The 16,754-nt window shown below is 39.9% G+C and overlaps 1 protein-coding gene across 11 annotated transcripts in view; it reads left to right on the forward strand.

Moving 5' to 3' along the window:
• The window catches only part of TRIP12 (thyroid hormone receptor interactor 12), a 59,861-nt gene extending 52,177 nt beyond the window's left edge, over positions 1 to 7,684 (forward strand). For all 11 annotated transcript variants that reach the window (XM_075201637.1, XM_075201641.1, XM_075201639.1 and 8 more), the window contains 11 exons: positions 21 to 163; positions 928 to 1,084; positions 1,178 to 1,276; positions 1,422 to 1,536; positions 1,749 to 1,903; positions 2,531 to 2,695; positions 3,635 to 3,799; positions 4,615 to 4,728; positions 5,081 to 5,175; positions 5,355 to 5,458; positions 6,270 to 7,684. In XM_075201637.1, coding sequence (XP_075057738.1) covers positions 21 to 163; positions 928 to 1,084; positions 1,178 to 1,276; positions 1,422 to 1,536; positions 1,749 to 1,903; positions 2,531 to 2,695; positions 3,635 to 3,799; positions 4,615 to 4,728; positions 5,081 to 5,175; positions 5,355 to 5,458; positions 6,270 to 6,466 — 1,509 coding nt within the window. In that variant the 3' untranslated portion in view covers positions 6,467 to 7,684. The remainder of the gene's footprint in view (positions 1 to 20; positions 164 to 927; positions 1,085 to 1,177; positions 1,277 to 1,421; positions 1,537 to 1,748; positions 1,904 to 2,530; positions 2,696 to 3,634; positions 3,800 to 4,614; positions 4,729 to 5,080; positions 5,176 to 5,354; positions 5,459 to 6,269) is intronic.
• The last annotated feature ends 9,070 nt before the right edge of the window (positions 7,685 to 16,754 follow it).

The following is a 16,754-nucleotide window of genomic DNA, read 5'->3' on the forward strand; positions in this document are numbered from 1 at the left end:
TCTTTCTTAATGCCCCTCAGAATGCGGTCTGCAAAGAGATAATTCCCACAGCTGAGTTTATCAATAGCAAATTGACCGCAAAGGCGAACAGGCAGCTGCAAGATCCCTTGGTGATTATGACGGGGAACATTCCCACCTGGTTAACGGAGCTTGGGAAAAGCTGGTAAGAAACAATGCAAAGAGTTGGCTGCCATCGCATACTTAATGTTGATGCCTTAAATTGTATGACAGAATCTTTTCTCTGTGTGTCACTTACTGTGACAGCTGCATGTAAGATCACATGTGCAAAGATAAATCATGTGATTTGACTGAATCTTGCCAAGGCCTAACTGAATACAAACCTGATTTTTAAATTTAAATAAAGCCGCAGTGCCCCAAGTACTAACTCAAGTCTACCAATGCAGATTACCAAGCATGGATCTGATTTGGTTGGTCAGATCGTGCTAAAACACCTGGTATTTGGCTGAATCTAGTATTTGGTGAATCCCTTGGTTGTGGATCATCTGTTTAGCTGAAGGCAGCTCAGTTAATCTTATAGTTGCCATCTCCACTGACCAGCAGTGGCCAAATTCTACATAACATCAGGTCTTTTATAATGGTGGGGAGATGCGTTCTGAAAGCTGCAGATAGGAAAGTAGGATGTTTCTTTGTACAGGAAAAACGTGTGGTTTACTTGTATGTGTAACTCTAATCTGGTAAACAGCTGTTACTTTTTATTCTGGGCCATTCAGACCTAAATGGATTATGGAGTAGGTTTTGCACACATACATTTTGTTTGGTGCACAGCTTGATATTAGAATGCCCATTTCTTGTCATTTAGTTTTAAACCATTCTCCAACCGTCCAAAATTGTATATCTGATGGTGATGAGAACGTGAACAAGTTGCAAAATAAGATGCACATTATCCATTATTTTGTTTCTTTCCAGTCCATTTTTCTTCCCATTTGACACCCGGCAAATGTTGTTCTACGTGACTGCATTTGACAGAGACCGGGCAATGCAGAGGCTGCTGGACACAAACCCAGAGATCAACCAATCAGATTCTCAGGACAGCAGAGTGGCCCCAAGGCTGGACAGAAAAAAAGTGAGAAGTGGATTAGTAGTGTAACCCCAGTCTGGTTAATGTTAACAGTTCTTCAGCTGCCGGAGCACCGCACTCATGTGTCTTCTCTTACAGCGCACTGTGAATAGAGATGAGCTTCTGAAGCAGGCAGAATCTGTAATGCAGGATCTGGGAAGCTCTCGAGCCATGCTGGAGATTCAGTATGAGAATGAAGTAAGTCCTATTACCATATGTTTCTTTGTTCTGTTTATTTGCTTCTCTATGTATTGGTGATGGAATTGGTAAAAGAACTGCATGATTATCCATTTCTTTGGACCCTTGTTTCTGGGTTTTATTATAGAGTATGTATTCTCTTTAGGTTGGGACTGGATTGGGGCCCACGCTGGAGTTTTATGCACTTGTATCTCAGGAATTACAAAGAGCTGACCTCGGACTGTGGAGAGGTGAAGAGATCACACTCGTTAATCCAAAAGGTAAATACGTCCACATCTGGGTATTGCATGTGGTGGTTTGTTGACAGTTCAGGTCTAGCTAGTCAGATTTAGAAAACAACCGTTCTCGATTTAGAGATTACTGTAAAAGATGGCAGCAGCATTTTTTATTTAAAATACTAGATTATGTAATCTCTGGCCATGGTATCTGGACAGCCATGAATAAACCCGCTGACAATCCTATTTCTTTCCAGGAAGTCAAGAAGGGACTAAGTACATTCATAACCTGCAAGGTCTATTTGCTCTTCCCTTTGGTCGGACGGCTAAACCAGCACATATTGCGAAGGTTAAAATGAAGTTTCGGTTTCTTGGCAAATTAATGGCTAAAGCGATCATGGACTTCAGATTGGTGAGTGCTTACTGACTTTCAGCTTATTTCACACAATGACATGTCGTATTTTGGACAATTTATTTTGTCTTAACTGAATTAGTTCATGCATACAATAGCTCACACATTAATGTGGCCACACACTCTGGATATCAGTAGTGATAATGCCAAAGTGACAGTATGCCACATTGTGTGCGACCTAATAATCTGACAATCCTCTCTTAATCCGTTTTTCTGCCTTGTGAGTGCTCATTGGGTTACGGCATAAGGAGTCGGCCAATCAGCAGTAACTGTAGAGCAATGTGTGGCATGACTCTCTAGCTGAGTCACTGCATTTGAAGCGCTGTTTTCTATGTATTCTCCCAAGCACAAGACATTGACATGTTCTCATTAAGATAATAAACATTGAAATGTAAAAAAACAGGCTAGTACTAGTGAGGCCTAACTAAGAAAAACTACATTGTTTTTTTTTTCTCAAAAAAAAAAAAAAAAAAAGGAAAAGCGTGACAATTAGAAAAGTAAAATTCTTTGGAAATACACATACAAAATAATTTTGGAGGTTTTGGTTTCCTTATTTTTGTTCTATCGGCTAAATCCCTGGACTGTCTGGTGTTGGTATCTGCTGAACTAATGTGGTGGTTTCCGTAGGTGGACATACCTCTTGGACTCCCATTCTACAAGTGGATGTTACGGCAAGAATCCTCTCTGACCTCCCATGATTTGGTCAATATTGATCCAGTTGTGGCAAAGTCTGTGTATCATCTAGAAGAAATTGTGAGGCAGAAAAAGAGACTGCAACAGGATAAGGCACAGGTAATTACTTTACATAGGATGCACGCGGTTCATGGTTTGACCAATTATGTGGATGGTGCAGCATTTCTGTGGTCAGATTTTGGGAACTTTAAGCTTTGGATGCTCAGTCAGTCCGTCCCATCACAATAGAAATAGTCCAACGCTGTTAACTTAGTTTGTAACACAGTGAACTATGTTCCTACACAACTTTAGACTGGTCAGATTGTTGGACTTTGCAATTTCAGCATCACATTGATTTGTACTTGTGTGTTTCTTACTTCCCTTTAACCTTGCTCAAATTATACGTGACCTGACACCTACACACAGCTGCACATGGAACTAAATATGTTACATTCACTATATGTTACTGTATACTGTCAGTTGTATTCATCCTTTTACATCTGCATGGAGTTGGCAATCCTTGGACAGCTGTGAGTGTTGATGAGAGAGTGGTAAAGCATGTGCTGGCAGGAGCATGATCATTGAGAAACGTAATGGGATGTCATGAAGCTGCTTCCAGTACATTGACTCTCAATGATCACTTCAGCTCATTTAGCTAATTTAAATCATGCTTAAAGCGAATTGCTGTTCACAATGGTCTGTGTGTTAATAGCTGTATATTGGAATTCGGGTTTGACTTAGTCTGTCGTTTGTGTTCTATTTTTCTACCTGAGACCTTAAGGAGCATCAGTTCAGCTAATAAATCATTCAGGGGACACGGTATCTGATGTAATGGGAAAGAGATTGATGAAGACTGTACACAGAGCCACCACCAGATGGCGCACGTCTCACTATAATTAAATATTGTAAACAGATGGAAATTGTTACATAAGGTCTATTTCTAAACACACCTAATTTCTGTGAACACACAAATGTATATACCATAATGTTATCCTATTGACCACAGAGAGCATTTTGCGCTCTTCCCACTCTCCCCCACACTGTTTTCTATATTTACAGACCAAAGAGTCTCTGCAATTTGCACTTCAAAGTCTGAATATGAGTGGCTGCTCTATAGACGATCTGGGACTGGACTTCACACTGCCGGGGTTTCCCAATATTGAACTGAAGAAGGGGGGAAAAGACACACAGGTCACCATTCAAAATCTAGATCAGTATGTTCAGGTAAGTTTTTTTAGTGACGACGTTGTTGTAACGTTAGTGTCGGACAATTCTAGGGTAAATAGATCCATATATTCTATGGTTAAGGTGCATTACTAGGGTCTTGTGAGAGATATTTGAGGTATGAGGCACAATGTAAATTAATAGGCTGTATTTTCATGGCTAGTGACTGCGCCCACAATGGCTGCCTTCACTGTGAGTAAGTAATGGGTCCCTTTTTAAAGGTAAAGTATATCTTGACACGGTCAAACGTATACTTGATTTGAAACCGTGATCATTGGATTGTGAACTGGCGATGAGCAGGTGTGCCAGTTTTTGTTATACCTGCAAACTGCATAATTATACATTTGTACATAACAATTGGTGGGGGTGCTTCTCATATCTTAAAAGCAAAATCTTCACAACAAAATACAGATGTAAGCCAAAATGGCAACAAAAAGGTATACCCTAAAAAGAGTGCAACAAGTCAAACTACATAAAAGCAAAGAAACGGTATTAAAGAACTTGGGGGCCGGCATCCTAAAAGCTATATCCCATACCTGCCAATAGACACAGTTTAGAAGGGGCAATCCCGATTTTCTGCAAGCCAAAATTGAGTAAGAGTGTGAATTCCTTTTGTCTGAGCAGATCTGGGCGTACCCTGACATGTCCCAGCTTCCAAATCTGGAGTTTTGGGAGGCATGTGTGCTCTACCTGTCAGTGATGTAATGTACATAACGGCACGGCTAGCATTAAGTTGCAGCTGTAACTTGGGAACCTTGGACTTGGGAATCTTGTAATGGATTATATGAATCATTTGTGTGTATTTTTGTTTGCAGCTTGTAATTTATTGGGCACTGAATGAAGGCGTTTCCAGGCAGTTTGACTCCTTCAGAGATGGCTTTGAATCAGTCTTCCCACTTAATCACCTGCAGTATTTTTATCCCGAAGAGGTTTGTAATGTCTCCATTTTTTTTCATGCTATTCTATGTTGTTCATATGAAAATATTGTCAGATGTTCAGATACAAAGTATGTTTAAGGTTTCAATTCAATTTCATATTAAACTTTGTACGATTCAACTATGAATACATTTAAAACGTTTTTTTCCTTACTGTGATACTTCAATCTTAGATTATTTTAATAATTTGTTTTGAATCTCCTGGTATTTTTGTCATTACTTGGTCAAACAGTGTCCAAGGAACTTGTTGTAATGTCTAGATTATAGCCATCATTCAGTGTGTTAAATGATGGAGAGAGTGATCTATTCAATACAAATGTCACAATCTTTATTTTTACCTATTCAGCTGGATCAACTACTTTGTGGCAGCAAGGCCGACCCTTGGGATGTGAAGACACTGATGGAGTGCTGTAGACCAGACCATGGTTACACCCATGACAGGTCAGTAGGTGGAATGTTTTATTTACAGTTTCATTGTTTCTGTATTTGTTTATCAACACTTTTTTTTTTATTTATTTTTTTATTATACAAACATGAACATTTCAGTGGTCACAATCCCACTCCTATGCTTTAGATGCACAGATGTGTGCTGAACTAATATATAACCTCCATTCTTGCAGTCGAGCCGTGAAATTCCTCTTTGAAATCCTCAGCAGTTTTGACAACGAACAGCAGAGACTATTCCTCCAGTTTGTCACAGGGAGCCCACGACTGCCTGTTGGAGGTGAGTACTACCTTTCCTCTATGCCAGCCCACCAATAGTATCCAATGGAGACCACGTGTGTTAAGCAGTAGAAGAACTTATTGTTGGTCACTTTCTCCTTTTAAAAACTTTTACTTTCAAAAGTAGTCTGTTAACCCACAACCAAAGTCACCTGCTTGTCTCTTTAATATTTTAAAATCCTAAAAAAAAAATATTTTTTTTCTTTTGTACATACCTGTTTCACCAGCTGAAAATTTTGAGTGGGTCCAGTATGTAACACATGAAAATTCTCAGCTTGTTGTACAGACTTATTGTTTACAGTGTATGAAAAGAGGAAGTATTGGGGTTTTAATTGGCATGATCTCTGCTGGACCCATTTTTTTGTATTCTTGGGGATTTATTACTGCAGACTGTGTGGCATAGACAGTGCTTAATTAAAGGAAAACTGTAGGCCATTAAAGGTATTACTAACCACACCCTTCCCCCAAGTATTTGATACTGTGTGATTCAGGAGTTGCTCATCCATGTTGGAGAAGTTTGAAAGGACAAGATGCATTAATGCAGCTGATTATAACTCGCGCTCAATCGGCCGGCAGGATTGCCAACATTTGGCCCCGGCTGTGTACTTTTCAAACTCTTCTGACAACTCATGGCACCAGCGTTGTTGAGTTGCTCCAGAACCAGTGGGTTTGGATCTACCATTGGGAGGAGGGGGGGGGGGTGTTTATTGATAGCTGGATCCTCCAGGCAAATAAAACATATATTAAAGTATTTCATGTTGGTGCAGGCTACGAACAATTATGTTCCTGTTTTCCTTCTTTATTTAACGTAGGCTTCCGGAGCCTGAACCCTCCGCTCACCATTGTGCGCAAGACTTTTGAATCTACCGAAAACCCGGACGATTTCTTGCCCTCCGTTATGACTTGCGTCAACTACCTTAAACTGCCAGACTATTCTAGTATTGAGATTATGCGTGAGAAACTGTTAATTGCTGCCCGCGAAGGACAACAGTCATTCCACCTTTCTTGATCTCAAGGAACTTGCCACGGAGCCCATTTAAAAAGGATAACAGATCATGCTTTCTTTTCTAAATGTATCACCAGAGTCAAGGCGACAAACTCCGCCTTATTGTAGAAAAAAAAACTGATGCAGATTATTACAAACACAAAAAAATAACAAAACAAAAAAAGAGAACCGCTAGATCCATTAAACAGCCCCCCGGACGTCTAAAACCGATCAGGCTTGAATGATTCGTACGATAAGTTTGTTTAGAAAGTTTTTCGCTTAATTTAAACTTTATTTGAAGAGTGAAGTTTTTAAATTGCTTTGCCGTGTGACTTTAAAAGAGGAGGCTATTAAACAAAACTAGTCTAAAAAAAAAAAGGAAAGGGATGTTTCTGAAGCTGGAAAAAAATAAATATTGATGTGCGGTTTAAAATTCCCAGTCTGTGTGTATCCATCAAGCTAAATATACAAGTCGCCACCCTCCACCACTTGTACCCATCCAAAAGCAGATTCTGCATACAAGTACATGAAAACGCAAAGCCTGTTCTTTTGATAAATCTAGTTATGTAGTTGAGTGTATTTTTCTCACTTGACACCGCCTCCCTGATTACCTGTTATGTGCAATTTAGTTTCCTGCGTGTGCAGACTTTATGGCAAGAAGTCTCGGTGTTAGTTTTCCTAAAAGCCGCAACCCTGGCGCTGAGCATAGCGAGAGACCGGAGGGGGTTCCAGAAGTGCATGGCGCTACGGTCCTGAGGCAGCAGACATTGGATGGTTTGTACCGGCCTTTTTACAGGATACTTTAAAACTGTTTACACAGTATATAAAGAACTGAGTGGTGTTTTTGTTTCTTTTGATTTGTTTAAAATGTAAAACTTAAAAAAAATAAAATAAAAAAAACAAAATCTGGCTGGTCTGTATTTCTATTAATACAGCCATAGCATTTCAATTTAATGTATATTTTAAAAAAGCAAACGACTATAAAAATACAGTTTAATGCCCTGTTTAATTCTTTTCAGATTATTATTATATTTTTTTTTTAAGGTTTTTGTTTTTTTTTGTTTTCTGGTTCTAGTTTGGGAGGGGAGGGGGGGGGGGGGGTTGGAAATGTTTTGACACAAATGAAAGCAAATGTTCTCAATGTCCTGTTCTATGTGCTGATTTCTCAGATCTGCAATAATCTACTTAATCAGGTTCATGTTTTTACCTGAATATAAATAAAACCGAAAAAAGTTTGTTTCACGTTTTTGTTTTGGTTTTTTTTCCCCCATCCTGTTCCATTTTCTTTTTTGTATTCTTTATAGCCCTTTAAACTGACTGACTACACGTTGGCCTATCGTAGATCAAAGGGGTTATATAGCGACAATTCTGATTGTAGCTGTCATCTTTATACTATGTATACTATATATGTATTGCTCTCTACAGTTCACTTTTTATTACACAAGCTCCAAGAAGGTCTAAATGTTGTGTGCCCTGCTAACATGGCCAAACAGAAGTGTTTGATTTTCAATAATTTTTAAACTCTGAAAGCTCCCACTGTGTCATGCAGTAGAGTTATGCCTAGGAAATCTGGTTTACATAGAATTATCTCAAATACCAACTTGTCATATTTGTGGTTATCTGAAACCATTAGATCTAGGTAGATAAGTCTCATTTTATGTAGTGAATACATTTCTGAGTGGGATCCTTTGGATCTGAATATCAACAGCAGATAGACATTTCCTGGTTAATATCTAATTAAGGAAGTTATCTGTGAAGAATATTATCTAAAAAGATTTCTATGTATGGCTCTAAACAAGAAATGCTTACCATGTGGCTATCAACCCCAACGGGCGTGGGGTCTAGGGGAGACTGGATAGCAATGACTGGGAGGAGATTAGAGCAAACACTGCCTCCAGTTCAATCTGTAACACTGGAATAAAACGCTTACAAGCTTCTATCGCTGGTTCCTACCAAATTACAAAAACAATTTCCGGACTCTTCCAGCAGGTGTTACTCCTCTGATGGATCCTTTCTCCATATATGATGGCAATGCCCTAAGCTGACCCCTTTTTGGATGGAACTGTGCGATTTTTGCATCCCAGTTATTGCAATTGATATCCCCTTCTCCTCATGGTTGCCAACTCTCCCGGAACGTCCGGGAGACTCCCGGAACACTGGAAAATCTCCCGGACTCCCGGGAGAGTACTCTAAAATCCCGAATTTCGCAGCGGAGCGGTGATTGAAAACTGCACATGTGCCGATGACGACGGGATGACGCGACGCGCGGCCTCTCCCCCAGAACACCCCGGCCATTGCGGAGCGCGGAGCTCCCACGCACATGCCCTCTGGATAAAATATATACAGCTGGAGAGTGGAGACCAGTAAGTGAGGACTCGGCGCTCGGAGGCATATATAACAAAGCCAACAGGTAATTACTATCTAATACTGCTTTCCAACAAGACAGCTTGCAGAAAAATTTTGATTAATGTTGTATAGTGCTTCAAACTTACAGCTGAGTTACCTGGACCATATACGGAGGTGGCAGATAACTCAGTTGTAAGTTTGAAGCACTATAAAACATTAATCAATATTTTTCTGCAAGCTGTCTTGTTTGATGATTTATTTTAAATTAATTAATACTTTTTAATGGGGTAGGAATGCTTATTGTAGTTAGGGGGCCGTGAGGGATGAGAGGGGCCTTTATTATAGATAGAGGAGAGTGAGAGGGGCCTTTATTATAGATAGAGGAGAGTGAGAGGGGCCTTTATTACAGAGAGGGGAGAGAGAGGGGGGCCTTTATTACAGAGAGGGGGGGAGAAAGAGGGGCCTTTATTATAGATAGGGAAGAGAGGAGGGGGCCTTTATTATACAGAGGAGAGAGGGGCCTTTATTTCAGAGGGTGGAGAGACAGAGGGGCCTTAATTACAGAGGGGGGGGGTCTTTATTGCAGAGAGAGGGGGAGAGACATAAGGGGGGGCAGTTTTATTATAGACATGGGAGAACGATAAAGTGGGGAGAAAGTGAGAGACCTTAAGTACAGCAAAGAGAAACTGAGAGATTGGCTTTTATTACAGTGAAGGGAGAGCGAGCAGTGCTTTTATTGCAGAAATCATAGAGAGAAATAGAGATTGGCCTTTATTACAGAGCTGGTCATGCCCAGTGGGCGGAGCTGGTCATGCCCAGTGGGTGGAGCTGGTCACGCCCACAATGGTTTTTACAATTTCCCTGAAATGAATTTTCAAAAGTTGGCAAGTATGCTTCTCCTACCTTCCACTACTACCAATCAGATGGAAATGTTTAGCGGCCCTATGTCAAATCGCTGCTGACTGGAAACAGCCCTCTGCCCCTACACTACAGACGATCATTGGCACAATCTGGTATACATATAAAATAGAATACATGACTAGCATTATTCACAATACATCTAAATCGTTTAATAAAGTATGGGCACCATGGGCTTCCTACTTCCATGTCCACTTCCCTTATCATTATAGCTACTTAATCCTTCCGTCTTGACCTCCTGGTTACTATCCCTCTTCCATTTTTATTATTTTTTCTCTTCTGTCCCTCCTTTCAGGCACTCCACACTGCCTCTCTCTCCACGATTCTTTCTCTCTATTTTTTTCTATCTTTCTCCTGAACAATTGGTAAATCACCTGTTGTTATGTTAATGTACGCCAGGTTCATACCTGTTGTTCATAACCTTCTAGTAGAGTGCCCTCTATTGTTTATTGGATGTCTCCACTCCTATTGATTACAGTTGTTTTGTATTCGTGCTCTAGTTTTTGAATGTTTGGACATACCATGTCCTTTTATGTTGTCTCTACATTGTGGCGTTGAGCCTTGAATAAATAAAATTGTTAAAAGTCTGTCTACCAAGAGATGAGTTAAAGAAACAAAGACGTTAATGTTTGAAATATTGTTTCCATTACTCTCTCAAATATTACTGTTAGGTGTAAACTTTGGAAGTTTCATGATACATGTATTGGCTGCTTATGATAACCCTTACTCCAATGGCATCACAGTCTGTTTGTCTCTCTTTGGACAGAGTTTTGTCTAACAGACATTCCCTTGTGGAAGATCTTGGAGGCTAGTTTCCATATTTCCACTTTAATAAGGTAGCTCAATGCTTAGCAATCTTTGTTGGGCCCATGCTTGCAATATGTAAACCTTCAGCTACTCCTCGGATAAAAATAAAAAACTGCGTCCCGGTTTCATGCTACCATGCCTTCAAGCAATCCTGTATCTGTTGGTGTCTAAAAATAAAGTGAGTATGATGGTCATGGAACTTCCTCTGTAGATTTCATCCAGCCTAAACGTCGCATGGCTTGTCGTACTTATTCAGCATTCATAATGACCGTAACCAGTTACGTGAGGTTCTTGGTCTTCTCTTCTGAGGTTTTTAGAACCAGTCTTTAAAAAAATAAATATAAGTTATCCTTTAAAATGGTTGTAGAATTGACTTCAGTGTCCTCATGACATTGAAGTAATGCAGTGGTCCTGGAAACATGTTATATTTGTTCCTTGATCAATAAATTGTCTAGGTGTAATATGATGTGACCTCTGTCCTGGGGCTAGCTGACAAACGATTACAACCTCTTAAAACCAATGGTTAACTAAAGGGCATTATTGAGAGATGGGGAGCAGTCATCTATATTTGTGCATCGTTAGGGGTTCTTTTGCGCCACTATAAATACATTTAAGATTATAATATGCAGTCTGTGGACATTAAAGCATCTATATCATTACATAATTGACTTAGCCACAGCCTTAAGTCTTGGGCTACTGGGGCTGGACCCATCAAGGCCTTCAACGGTACTATTTACTATTTACTTTTGGTGTGGTTTACACCACTCCATCCGACACTTGGCATTGGTCTTGGTGATGTGAAGCTTGCAATGCAGCTGCTCGGCCATGGCAACACACTTTATTAAGCTCCTGCCACACAGTTTATGTGCTTAAGTTAATGCCAGTGGAAGTTTGGAACTTTTCAGCTATGGACTCAGCAGAGAGTTGACGATTTTTACGCACTATGCACCTTAGCAGTCGTTGACCCCGCTCTGTGATTTTACGTTGTCATCAGCTTTGTGGCTGAGTTGCTGCTGTTCCCAAATGCTTTCACTTTCTAATATCACTTAAAGTTGAAAGTGGAATAGTCGGCATGGATGAAATTTCACGAACCGTCTTATTGCAAAGGTGGCATCCTATCACAGTACCACGCTTGCAGTCACTGAGCTCTTCAGGACGACCCATTTTGTATCACACATGTTTGTAAATGGAATCTGCATGACTAGGTGCTTGGCTTTATACACCTCGGCAAAAGGTCTGATTGAAACACTCAACAGTTCAATAATTAACAGGTGTGGCTAAATACTTTTAGCCATATAGTGTATATTGAGAAGAATTTAAAGTTTCATTTTGTAACAAAGCCTCAATACAGTTTACCCTGTTTTTTTTAAAAAAACAAAACATTTCTAAAAATATGTCTAATGGCCAGTGGCCGAAATTTAAAAGGTTAAGTAAAACTGGGTTTTTCATATATGAAGCTAATACATTGTTCAGTCTTTTCCATCATTTAAAACGTCAAAGGTTTAGTGCAACAGAAGTAGCTTTAGCTTTCAGAAATAGTGTCTTTGGTGAAAGGAGACCTTTTCTAAGTGACGAAAGAGCACTGGGTATTATTATATGTTGATGCTTTATATAGCATCAATGCATATAATACAGCACTTTACACAGTTTTAATCATAGACGTGCGTCTCTGGAGCGTACGGTGTACATACACGCTCTGCCACACAAACATTAACCCAACTGTGGGAGGAAACCCATGCAAAGACGTGAGAACTTAGGGGCACATTTATCAATATTCACATAAGGATTGAAAACTACTTTTCACTTTATCGCAATGATAAGGATTGAACTACTTCTCACATTTATGTACAGCCCTGCACAGAAACAGCAGTTCCCAAAAACTGCTGTTTCAGTGATAAAAAAAAATCATACTTACCCCCATCTTCGGAAGCGCTGTCTCCGGGTCTTCTCTTCACTCTTCAATTGCGCATGTCCAGGTCCAAGAACTGGACATGCGCACACAGATCCCCCCTCTGTCTCTGCAACGATAGTTGCAGAGAGAGTGCACTGAGTGACAGGGAGGGATCATGTGATCCCTCCACACATGCGCTGTCCAGCTCTGCTCTTCGGAGCAGAGCTGACAGCATTAGATTTCCTCAATTCGGACGATGTACGCCAGCTGCAGCTGGCGTACATTAACATAACAAGTTACCGATAAAAATGTTTTTTCGGGACTTGTTAGATTGCGGCCAGGAGCAGTCACCATTCTGTTGAATGGTGACTGCTCCCAAAAACGAAGAGGAATGCAAAGCAGCAGATATCCATGATATGTGCTGCGATGCCCCCTTAATAAATTTGCGGAGGACACTGTGGGACCTTAATGACCCGCTAAAAGCACTATTGTGCTTTATTAAATATGCCCCATAGAAACTCCAAAGGGGCATATTTAATAAAGCACGATAGTGCTTTTAACGGGTCATTAAGGTCCCACAGTGTCCTCCGCAAATTTATTAAGGGGGCATCGCAGCACATATCATGGATATCGTTGCAGAGACAGAGGGGGGATCTGTGTGCGCATGTCCAGTTCTTGGAACTGGACATGCGCAATTGAAGAGTGAAGAGAAGACCTGGAGACAGCGCTTCCGAAGAGGGGGGTAAGTATGATTTTTTTTTTATCACTGAAACAGCAGTTTTTGGGAACTGCTGTTTCTGTGCAGGGCTGTACATAAATGTGAGAAGTAGTTCAATCCTTATCATTGCGATAAAGTGAAAAGTAGTTTTCAATCCTTATGTGAATAATGATAAATGTGCCCCAAATAATGGACCAGTCAGCACCGTTTCAATGTCCTGCTGTCGGATGGATGTTGTGATGGTGGAGGCAGCAGTGGTTATACGTAAGCAGAGCAGTACTTTGAATATAAAGTGAGCATTAGTTATACTCTTCTAGTGTTCTGTGAGACAGGTTTTACCAGTGGTATAACGGGTGGGCAAGGTCACCCACCAATACTCACAGCAGGGACATCAGGCGCCATATGTCTGGTCTGAGTTCCCTGATCGCCTCCGAAGAGAGCGATGAAAATATGGTGACTGCGCAGAACGTAGTAAAGACTCTGCTGCTTTTCGTTCTCACAGGCCCATTCATTTTTAAAATACCGAAGGGCTTTCCCTTACTAAAAATTTGTCTTCTTGAGGTAAATAAAAGATGCGTAAAGTATAAACCCTTCTATTATCATGCATGAATTCTTTAACCTGCAGCTGCATGGACAGGTGGTTCTTCATTTGGATCGATGATCTGTCTGTTTGAAACTCAATAGACGCAATTATTGGAATGTGTTAAATCACGTCAGTAGCGATACTGGCAAGACAACAGATTCGTTACAGTCTGAAATGTTAGGAGAGGGACTAACACTAAAGTGAGCAAGGAACAATAAGGTATGGAGAGGAGGGGGTCCCATTTTTTTTTTTATTTTTTTTTAAGCATTCAGTATAAGATACTGTAGCGCTAGAAAGTTTGTGAACCCTTTAGAGTTTTCTGCACCTAACCTTAAATGTGTTCAGATCTTCATCCAACTCCTAAAAATAGACAGAGAACCTAATCAATCAAATTACACGTAAAAGGATCTACTTAATCGTTTATTTATTGATCAAAATGATCCAACACTGAAGTATGTGAACCTCCTAGGATTATTGGTTCAGGTAAAGGCTTAATTAAAGTCGGGGGTGTAAATGGATGACAAGTGTGAGTTTGAGGGGCCGGGCCGTATTTAAAACCACATAAATGGTTTCACAACACTCGTTTGGGAACGTTTGCCATGCCTCGCTTATAGGAGATTTCTGAGGAGAAAAAGTTGTTGAGGCTCATCAGGCTTGAAACGGTTACAAAACGATTTCTATAGAGTTTGCGGTGAACACATTTAAAGTCGCATTTTATGCAGAGATTCTAAAGGGTTTCCCAGTGTACATGTGCATTGCACAATACATAATAGTAATGGTTCAGCTAGGTAAATCGGTGCTTAATAAACGTCAGCAGTGCTGGACATAAACGTTTAATCAAAGTGGCATCAAAAATGATTGGACAGAGAGAAACACTAGTGCAAAGCGAAAGAATACCAGCAGCATGTTATCGTAGGTAACGATGCGCAGGAATCACCATGGGGCTCAGAGACTCCCTCCAAGGGGTTCAAAGAGGGACTGTTGAGTCTTGTGCACACAAATGGGTTTCATACCAGATAGTAGAGTTCTTGTTTTTTTTTTTTTTTTATAATAAAGCTATAAACGATCCATGCTGAATATGTAAGAGAGCTTTTCCCTAAACAAGGATAGAGAAGGGGAGGTATTGTGGGAACACTTTTCCTTTCCTCTTGAAACTGCCAGTAAGAGGTTTTTTTTTTCTTCCTTTTGATAGCTCTCGGTAAGATTTCCAATATGGCTCATTCCGGGGTCAAAGGGAGGTTTTTTTTTTTGTTTTTTTTTTACCAGAAATCAGTAGTAAATCTGCAGAGCTGGGTCCAGAACTCTGATCAATGGGCAGTTCCATAGGCAATGAATAAGATCCGCTCTTGGAGAGCCACAATGCATGGATGGTTGTTCGTCAATCCCATTCTGTAGTGACGATAGGGAGACAGGAAAACCTTATGATAAATAAGAACAATTAATTAAGAATATATAAGAACATTTCTGCATACATCACGGCAAATGAGTGGAGTAGTGTGTCTATCGATGTTCCAGCCCTTGTACTATTATTACCATAATGAAGTTGTTCTCAAAAATGATAGTGGGTTGAAATAGCCTTACACTGTGCAAGAGGGCTATATAATATACCAAGAGCAGCCTTGCCATAAAACTAGCATGCTTTTGTTTTATTTTCTTAAAATGCACATCTAGAACCAGGGCTTGCATTCATTACCACAGTATATTAGAGCTTTCTGCCATCCTTCTCTGAACAGAAAAAGAAGACTCATGTTTTTGAGCCTAACTAGTTGACACAGGTGTCGTTCTGAGAGAATCGCGTTTCTCCTAATGTTCCAAGGAATCAACTATTTTCAATATATAAAGTAATGTCAAAATTAATTGCTAACTGTTCCTTCATAATATTCTCCAACTCCACTAAATTATTAAAAAGAGGGTGAGAGGTGAGAGAGAGCTTTGAGAAGAAGACAGAGAACACTGGAAGCATGTCAGATGGCTTGGGAGCTGCTTCTTGTTGCACCAAGGACGGCTGATTTGAGAGACCGAAGTCTGAGATTGGGCAGAAAACAGCCACATCCTGATGGGTGCAGCTAGACATTTTAAAAGGTATGTATGGTAAGTGTGTCGTTAACTAATTTGGAAATAAAAATGTTTTGCTGGGGTGGCATATGTGTGGGTAAAATGTAACGGATTGCCCATCCCATTGTAGTAGAGTAGACCATCCATATTGTTTTTTAAAAAATCGCATCAGTGAATTGATTTGATGATTCTACTGCATTCTGGTTATAATAAATCATATTCAAACTGAATTTGTAATGTCTCTAGTTGTCTTAAACAGGATCCAAATAACTTTTATAATGTGAATTGGTAAATGTGCAGTTGCCTGTGGTTATATGGCTGTATACTCCTTTTTAAACCACTTACTAAAGTAGTAGTATTAGAAAGTCTGCATAGCTTTATTTTATAGCAATAATCATTCTATATTTAGATAATTTATAGCAATTAATTGTTACCTTTTGGTTCATTTAAATATATTTCTCAACCACTAGGTTACGTACACATGGGTTTTAACAAATAAAGCAAAAACAAAACCATGCTTGTTGAAGGGCAGGTAATTTCACATCACATCAGGGGAGCATTGAGACACCTTCAGTAATGCGTCATAACTGCTCTTCAGCATAATGTGCTAATTTTACATCGTGTTTTATCAGGTGTTCCCCAATAACGCCATTACATTTTACAGAGTGTGAAGTCAGCAGGAAATGTAATAATGTATGCCATGTTAATAAAAGCCTGTCAGAAGGTGTGTTTGTACAGGTCTATGCATACATATATACATTAGTATTTGGAGCCCCAGCATTGGAGAACATTGTTGTTGAATGCCTGAATTCAACACGCATGGGTGTAAGTCCAAGATGCTCAGGTTATAGCCCCAGTCTGGCCTTGTGATTTCCGATAAAGAAGCCAATCTCTTCTGCACCAACAACAACATGAACATAAATGTATTCAAGAACCACACATGAAAGACAAAAATCAAAAGTGTATTATGTTGAATCCAACTATGAAGTCTAAT

The sequence above is a fragment of the Mixophyes fleayi genome, chromosome 3 (genome assembly GCF_038048845.1).
Source record: "Mixophyes fleayi isolate aMixFle1 chromosome 3, aMixFle1.hap1, whole genome shotgun sequence".
Lineage (NCBI taxonomy): Eukaryota > Metazoa > Chordata > Amphibia > Anura > Limnodynastidae > Mixophyes > Mixophyes fleayi.